The 9,096-nt window shown below is 34.4% G+C and overlaps 1 protein-coding gene across 1 annotated transcript in view; it reads left to right on the plus strand.

Moving 5' to 3' along the window:
• Nucleotides 1–9,096, plus strand: part of LOC132152262 (zinc finger E-box-binding homeobox 1-like) — a 38,353-nt gene that overhangs the window by 17,985 nt on the left and 11,272 nt on the right. The window contains exon 2 of the mRNA XM_059561073.1: nt 8,770–8,976. Within this exon, the coding sequence (XP_059417056.1) occupies nt 8,770–8,976 (207 nt within the window). The remainder of the gene's footprint in view (nt 1–8,769; nt 8,977–9,096) is intronic.

Consider the following 9,096-nt stretch of genomic DNA (forward strand, 5'->3'; position numbering starts at 1 on the left):
AGCAGAAAAATCAAGACGTTTGATAGCAGAGATCAGTGTAAATAGCCTCTGTCAGGCAGCGTCAACCTCTTCATCGCGCCGTTCGCCAGATTTCAGAGCAGGGAATTTCCGCTGATTTCATCTGAAAATATCACACCATCTGAGTCAGGGGTCCAGCGTCTCTCTCTCTCTCTCTCTCTCACACACACACACACACACACACACACACTCTCTCTCTCACACACACACACACACACACACACTCTCTCTCTCACACACACACACACACACACTCTCTCTCTCTCACACACACACACACACACACACACACACACACACTCTCTTTTCTCCCAGCATGTGTTCTCTTCAGGTATTTCTGTGTTGTTGTTTGTTGAATCACACCTCTCTGGTGCTTCTCTGCGCTCGACTGCTCGTCTCTGAGCTGAAGGTGCTCTTCCCGTGGCGTTTACGGTAAACCCTGAAGCTTGTGATTCAGCGGGGCCAACCCTGATGGGAGCGTTTTGCATTCTCAGAACGATCAGACACAGTCATGCAGTCACGAGCTGATCTGAAACAGCATCTTAATCAATGCAGAGCCCATAACATGCTATGCACTCGGTTTATGTCTGTTTAGGGCACTACTTTACTTCACTAGATTCTCAAGCTCAGGTGCTTTTACTGTAATCGATGGGATCTTGCATAACAAATGATGTGCTTAGACACCAGATTATGCTTTCCTCATTTACTCACCTTCAAGATGTTCAGATGATGTTTAGAACAATGTCTTGGTGTTTTTTTCTACATGCATTGAAACTCAATGGGGTTTGCGTCTTCTGAACCCTTACAGGTTTAGAAAGTAGAAGGTTTAGAGAGTGAGTAAACGTTGTTGTGTTAAAATATACACACTCATTATGTTCAGAGCTGTATTGTTTCCATCTGCAAGTGTAATATTGTTAAGAGACAAAACATTTCAGAAACAGACATTTATTGGGTTTTAAATGCTCAACGTTTAGTTTTAACTCATTTGGGTTCAATATCAAACAGGCGTTCTTGCTGCTCAAACTGTAGGCCATGAAGCTCGCAATGCGGAGATCATGGGTTCGATTCCACACTAACTGACAAAATGTAGAATCTTTGAATGCAATGCAAAGTCGCTTTGGATAAAAGCTTCCTAATGCATAAATTGTGTTATTTATTGTGAAGAAAGATGCAGGAGAAAAAAAACATTTATTGGATATTAACTAAAATATAAGCTAAAATATATTTTAACTGCTATTTAACTTTAAAAGGCAAATTTTGCGTTTGGCATTTGCAAAAGGCATTTGTTTTGGGATTTAACGGCTAAAACACTTGTTAGTTGGTAGTTAGTTAAGCAGCTAGTTAATGTGAAGTTAGTGGTTAGTTAGTGGATAAAGCAGCTAGTTAATGTGAAGTTAGTGGTTAGTTAGTGGATAAAGCAGCTAGTTCATGCGAAGTTAGTGGATAAAGCAGCTAGTTAATGTGAGGTTAGTGTTTAGTTAGTGGATAAAGCAGCTAGTTAATGCGAAGTTAGTGGATAAAGCAGCTAGTTAATGTGAGGTTAGTGTTTAGTTAGTGGATAAAGCAGCTAGTTAATGTGAGGTTAGTGGTTAGTTAGTGGATAAAGCAGCTAGTTAATGCGAAGTTAGTGGATAAAGCAGCTAGTTAATGTGAGGTTAGTGTTTAGTTAGTGGATAAAGCAGCTAGTTAATGTGAGGTTAGTGGTTAGTTAGTGGATAAAGCAGCTAGTTAATGTGAGGTTAGTGTTTAGTTAGTGGATAAAGCAGCTAGTTAATGTGAAGTTAGTGTTTAGTTAGTGGATAAAGCAGCTAGTTAATGTGAGGTTAGTGTTTAGTTAGTGGATAAAGCAGCTAGTTAATGTGAAGTTTGTGTTTAGTTAGTGGATAAAGCAGCTAGTTAATGTGAAGTTAGTGTTTAGTTAGTGGATAAAGCAGCTAGTTAATGTGAGGTTAGTGGTTAGTTAGTGGATAAAGCAGCTAGTTAATGCGAAGTTAGTGGATAAAGCAGCTAGTTAATGTGAGGTTAGTGTTTAGTTAGTGGATTAAGCAGCTAGTTAATGTGAGGTTAGTGGTTAGTTAGTGGATAAAGCAGCTAGTTAATGTGAAGTTAGTGAATAAAGCAGCTAGTTAATGTGAGGTTAGTGTTTAGTTAGTGGATAAAGCAGCTAGTTAATGTGAGGTTAGTGTTTAGTTAGTGGATAAAGCAGCTAGTTAATGTGAGGTTAGTGTTTAGTTAGTGGATAAAGCAGCTAGTTAATGTGAAGTGAGAACTGAATTCACACTTCTACTAAAAACACCTTATTCAAACACTTCGAGACGCAAACATGAAGAGAATCTCATTCAGGTGCACCGTTGTATGTGTTTGTGTTGCTTTTAAAGATGACGATGAAAAGAAAAGTGTTTTAACAGTCATGTCTACAGACAGCATGCACACGCATCTATCACAGACAAAGATTTATTGCTTTTATATCATTTATCTTTTACTGAAGCATCAACTGTGTTTCAGAGGTTTCTCCCTGAGGAGAAATAAAGACACGAATGAGTCAATAGTTGACTTACAGTAACAGCACTTCTAGAGATGTGAAGTGTGGGTTTCTGTTGAGATCTCTTCTGAAGCCGTGTCAGATTTCTGGGTTTTTCTGAGCCTCGTTTGCTCTCTGATAATCTCACTGCTTTCTCGGAGGAGCATCTGAGATACAGAGATGCCATTAGTGATCTCTTACTGGTTCCCATGATGCATCAGACCTGGAACACAAACACAGGTGAAAGAGCTTCCCACACACGGTTAATATCTCAGTCACAAGCAAATATCATTTAGATTTCATTTAGGAGTCTGCTTAACACAAGTTAATGAAGAATTAGTTTTTTAGCTTTCACTCCATTTTTTTTAACTTTAATTTAACTCTGTACCCTTGCTTTTATATATGTATATGTATATATATATGCTCATTAGAATTAATTAGAATTATTTATAATAATATTTAAATTAAATATAATGTAAGTGCAATATTATAATCAGTATAATAAAATAATTTGAATGATTATATAAATATATTTATAGGAAATAATAGTTAAATAATCATAATTAAATATCATAATAGAATATAATCAATATACCAATAAATCAATATAATAAAATAAATAGAATATATATATATATATATATATATATATATATATATCTGAAATATTAATTAAATCATGTTAAATATCATAAAATAATCAATATATCAATAAATTAATATGATAAAATAATTATAATGATTTTATGGTTATTACAATTATTTTTAAGACAATCTTATATAAATAAAAATAATATATATATATAATAAAATAGTCATTCTAATTAAATATAGTATACTATTATCAATATAATTAAATTAGAAATATTCATATATAAATTATATACGTGTATAAAATGAAATAATCATAATGAAGTCATCGATACAATTATGTCAATATAATATTATGTTCAGTATAATTAAATAAGTGAATGTAATGTATATCATATGCATGTATTAAAAAAATACAATAATCAAAATAATGGAAAGTCATAATCAGTGTAATTATTTTATTGATTGATTGATTGTAATCTTTCCAGTTTAGATCTAAGCTGAACTCTTTACTATTTCTATATATAGAGTGATACAGGTGATAAACTGGACTCTTCCTAAGACACACACTTACACTGATGACACACTCTGAGAGAAGGAGATGCTTGTCAGGCTCTTATCAGAGCTTATCAGAGCGTGTGTGAGATGACTGACCTCCTGCGTGGATTATGAGAAGCACACGGGGACGAGAGCTGATGCAAACCGCAACCGAGACGCTTTCTGTCCACGTCTGACCGGGCCGAGGTCGAGTGACGTGTGTGTCGTGTGAGGGATGCTGAGGAGCCGTGGGAGGTGTTGAGATGTGATGTGGTGCGTCTGTGACTCATTGGCAGAGTGTGAAAGTAGCCGAGTCAGGCAATTCAACTTCTCCGAGACATTCGGATTGTTGGACGTTTGCTGAAAGGATACTAATCACGGATCGTGGCACACGTCACCTCGCCGAAGGTACAACTAAACCTGCTTTAGAAGATTTGTGTGTGAGCTGTGGTTTTTCTTTGACCTTTTAAACTAGCGGCGTGTTGCACGGGTCAGAATGACACAGCATGCTGCTTCCTTCTGGCATTTAGTGTTTTTGGCAACTCATAATTCATTGTTTTTAATAGCTAGTAATACATGTTTTTAGCTTGGATAAGTGGAGGAGATGAGTGTAGAGTGATTGACACAGTGTGACTCTTACTGCTGGTAATTTCTAACTCTAGTTTGATGGTTTTACGTCGTTGTGACCACGATCTGCTTTTTAAAAAGGAAAAGCAGACGTTTGAAGCTTGCTTGGTTTGCTGAGACGATGGAAACACGCAGATTAGAATATCTACATCAGGGTTTTTCAGATGAAGATGTAGAATAGAAGTCATAATTGTGTTATAATGCTGGCTCATATTCGTTTCTTAACTTCACTTATATCTTTAGGACATGGATCTGTTTATTTTTTTGGTCGAGTTTTATTAATGAAGGAATTAGTTTTATGCTAAGAATTTAATTTTTTTGTAAAATTAGATGAGAGAAGAAAACAAATTTTCTCATGCAATTTTTGTTTAGTTAATAATTAGAGCAAAAAAAATGTATATAATATTTTTTTTTATATAAATAAAGGCCGAACTAACTTAAGCGTTTTTCATTAGCAAAGAGAAATAAATAAATACGTATAAATATATGCAAAAGTCATTTTTTTAAAAATTTTTTCAAAATAATTTTTTTTTTAAATAATTTATAAATAGATACATGCAAAAGTCATTTTTTTTATCATTTATAAACAAATAAAAATAAATTTAATAAATAAATGCAAAAGTCATTTTTTAATAATATAATAATAAATAAATATAAACAAATAAATGCAAAAGTCATTTTTTAAATTATTTATAAACAAATAAATGCAAAAGTAATTTTTAAAATTATTTTTAAATAAATGCAAAAGTCATTTTTTAATCATTTATAAATAAAAATAAATTTAATATAAATGCAAAAGTCATTTTTTTTATCATTTAACCTATAAATAATTTAAATATATTTTATTAGTATTATTATTATATGACAGTTGGTGTAATACCAATAAAAAGCTGCATAATGTCCATGCTGAGTGTCATTAAAGCATCATCTGATGCGTGATTTACTGACTCTCTCTCAATGTGTGGCCCGCTGCGTCTCTGCAGAGATTTATGACTGAAATAAAAGCCTGAGTGAAGAATGTACTTGAATGCAGAGAGATAATGTGAGCCATCCAGCGTGATGATGCAAATTACTCCCTAATGCAGAGCAGACCCCAATCTGTGCCTACAGGGAAACCCCAGCGATATTAATGCTTTAAAACAGACTACGTTCTCAGATTAGAACAAGAAATAACACTAAAAGTAGCTCTGCATGACGATCTACTCGTCCCCTAATGCTTACACTATAATGGTTAAAAAATTAAAATACGACACAGAATAACACAAATCACTCTTTCAGCTGAACAGTTTATTTTTCTTAAATTTGCAGCTTGGGTCTCTCTGGACAGGTGCATCATGGGATGCTTCTGCTTCACTATACATGCAAAAATATAAAGTACTAAATATAAATAATAAAAATATAAGTATTACCTATATAAGTATTAAAATAAATAAAAAATAGTTTAGTTAATCTCTTTCAGATTGCTCCTTTATTTTAGTAGATATAAATTAGTATTTATATATTTTGTGTGTGTGTGTGTGTGTGTGTGTGTGTGTGTGTGTGTGTGTGTGTGTGTGTGTGTGTAAAAAACTCAAAAATATTTTAACTAAATATATACACACATAAATGCAATGTAATACAAAAAATTATTAAAAAAATATTTTAGATATATATATATATATACACACACACACACCCACACAAAACATATCTACTAAACTAATTTAACCAGAAGCTTAAAATCAACACGTTTTAAGATCATGATAAACAAATGTAGACCTTTAACTGGTGCTGCAGATAGATAAAAAGATAGATAGCACGCATAAAAATATGTGTTTCCATGCGAAGTGAAAGCTGTGACATTCATCTGTGAATGAATAAACGGATTGGTTTGATCGCCCCTGTTCTGCACAGTCAGAACTGGAAAGGCCCTGGCCGTAATATGCAGTGTGTGTGTGTGTGTGTGTGTGTTGTGTGCAGTGAACCGGTGGGAACAGCACATGTTTGACATGTACATTTAAGTAGAGGTGTATCGCTCATACGTGAGCAGCAGTGGGTCTTCACACACACACACACACACACACACACACACTCCTGCATGCGTCAGCGCTGTATTGTTTGTTCCATTACAGTCGAACTGAAACTGTAGCTTCCTGCCCTGCTGTACCAACTGATTAGAAACGCTAATAAACACACATGGTTGAGCGGCAGAATGATCAAAGATCGCCCACAGCTCCATCCTCCACGCTGCTTTAACACACTCCAGTACACTTTAAAGTTCACTTTTGACTTGAGTGCCAACACTTATTTAATTTGCATTAATCATGTCTTTTTAGATTTACAATTATTCATTTAATAGACATCGAAAGAAACGGACATTTATGATAAAAAGCAACAATGCAAGTGGTGCAAGGAAACCAGAATCAGGAATATTTCACAAAAACACTGTGAAAACAGTGCAGCAATGATCTGATGATTACAAATATTTAATAATATACACCAGTGTTGTTTATACACTCGAGTGCACTTAAAAGTTAATAGACAAGTGCCAACAAATATTGCATTAATTAATTTGATCGTTTATATTGGCATTTATTTAATTTATCAGACGTATGAAGAAACGTACAAAAGAAGGAAATATTTATGATTGAACAGCAACGATGTTAGTGGTGCAACAAAACCAGAATATAGTACAAATCAGCAATATTTAATGCATTTTGAATTTGTTAAAAGCCTCTGAAACACTGAAGATGATTCTGTGATGTGATTGTGTCGCATTTATGCAGAACCAAAAATGCTACTAATAAAAATGATATTTTTAAACCTGTTTGGAGCTTGTAAACGGTGTAGCAGTGATCTGATAATAAAAAATATTTCCTATTTTTGTGATTGTGTTGCATTTAATGCCATTTGTGGTAAACAAAAAGAATCATAAATTTAAACCTGTTTAGAGGTTGTTAAATGATGATTCATAACAGAAGTGCACTGATGATTAAATGTCATATTACTAGTATGGGATTTTCTTTAATGTCCAGTTTCACGATGTGAAAGCGTTCGCTCTCGATTCCGCTTCGCCTACAGATATGCACAGTCATATGTTTCTTGATGAACACAAAAGATGAAAGGACAAAATAGGTTATGCTGGGTTTGTGTATTAAACAAAAATGTCACGTCAAGCCAAGTGAACTCTGAATCAAAGAAAAAGGGCCTGGTGCGTCTTAACAGCTTTCAGGGCTTTGGTTTCCCAAGCGCTCTTCACCCAAAAATACTGCACACCCCGATTCCCATTTGGGGAAATTATAATGGCGTGAGTCTGCGGCTGCCAATCCATTCAAGTGTATTTATAAATGTATAAACGCCAGCTGATGTGAATCACAGCCTGTTCTGGTTAATCAAGTTCATGTTGCACATTTGTGACTTTTTACGGGATTTCAGCGATTAGGCCGAATCAAAATTCAAACATTAAACACACATCTGTGTGTGTGTGTGTGTGTGCATGAGGATTACTTCTTGTTTCTAATGCTACAGGAATCATTATAAAAGCCTTTAACTGTGTGTTCACTTGTTTGCTTTAAAAACATGTTGCACACATGCACTTGTGTTTTCTGAGAACTTCACACTTGTCGTGCTTTTTCATCTATTCCGTTTAATGTTAACTGTTTGTTTTTTCACAAGATCTTAATCTTAACCCTTTGCCTGACATTTAGGGTTAAAACTGTTTGTCAGCTTATAAGAAATTCCTGCAGGTCTTTTCCTGCTGGTTACTTGAAGATTAAATATTATTTTTACAATTATTGAATTAATATTATTTTTCCAGAATAATAAATGGATGTATAAATTAATAAAATGCTATATAGATACTGTGGCAACCACATACTGTTTCACATATAGAGAGAGAGAGAGAGAAAATTGAAGTATGCATACTTAGTATGCAATATCTTTAGTAAGTAGCATGCGTGTACTAAAGTGACATTAAAATGCTGTTTTAAAAACTTTAAGTGTTTTTCTCACCCTTGAACGGGTCTTTACTGCATGCAAAAATTAAAAATACAGAACATTTTTATCAATAATGTTTCTATTGAGCTATTTTTGCAATGCATTTTTGTGCTTTGTTTATTGTAGGAACACTTATAAATTTGTGAATGTCATATATTCGATTATTTACCAAGCTATTTTTGCAGTTTTTTTATTCATTGTAAAATTGCTGCTTTCACATTATATATAAGATATATATAATAAAATATTATTATTTCCAAATTAACAAATTAATATACACTGATAAAAAAATAACTGTTAACTGTTAACATTTTTGTGATGCATTTTTTATTTTTTTGTTTTAAAAGCAATGCTTTCAAATTAGAAAGCGTTAGATTTTGAGCTAATAGTTAATAGAGTTAATAAAAGAATACATGAATTGATAATGGCAACATTTATGAATCTGTGAATGTCATTGATTAGCTTTGTGAGTTATTTCTGCTGATGCTGTGCTCTCTCAGGTGAGCCGGAGCGCTGTCTGGGCTCTGAGGGCGAGGATGAGGGCAGTGTTTGGGGGATGGAGGTTCTGGACAGCAGAGATGCTCAAGATAAAGTCAGTCTGACGCCCAGCGAGGGCACGGAGCCCGGCAGTCCTGTCCCGTGTGCGGAGATCTGGGCCGACACCGAAAGCACACCGCTGAAAACCCCAGCCGCAGACCCTGAACACTGTAAGTCAGGAACTCCACGCTAAATAAAGACGCCAGTTAAAACCAAACAGGAGAACCCTTTTTATACTCCGGCCCAAGAACTTATGATGACACATCACAAGCTGTATGTAGTACACTATA

This window comes from Carassius carassius, chromosome 10, assembly GCF_963082965.1.
Source record: "Carassius carassius chromosome 10, fCarCar2.1, whole genome shotgun sequence".
Taxonomy (NCBI): domain Eukaryota; kingdom Metazoa; phylum Chordata; class Actinopteri; order Cypriniformes; family Cyprinidae; genus Carassius; species Carassius carassius.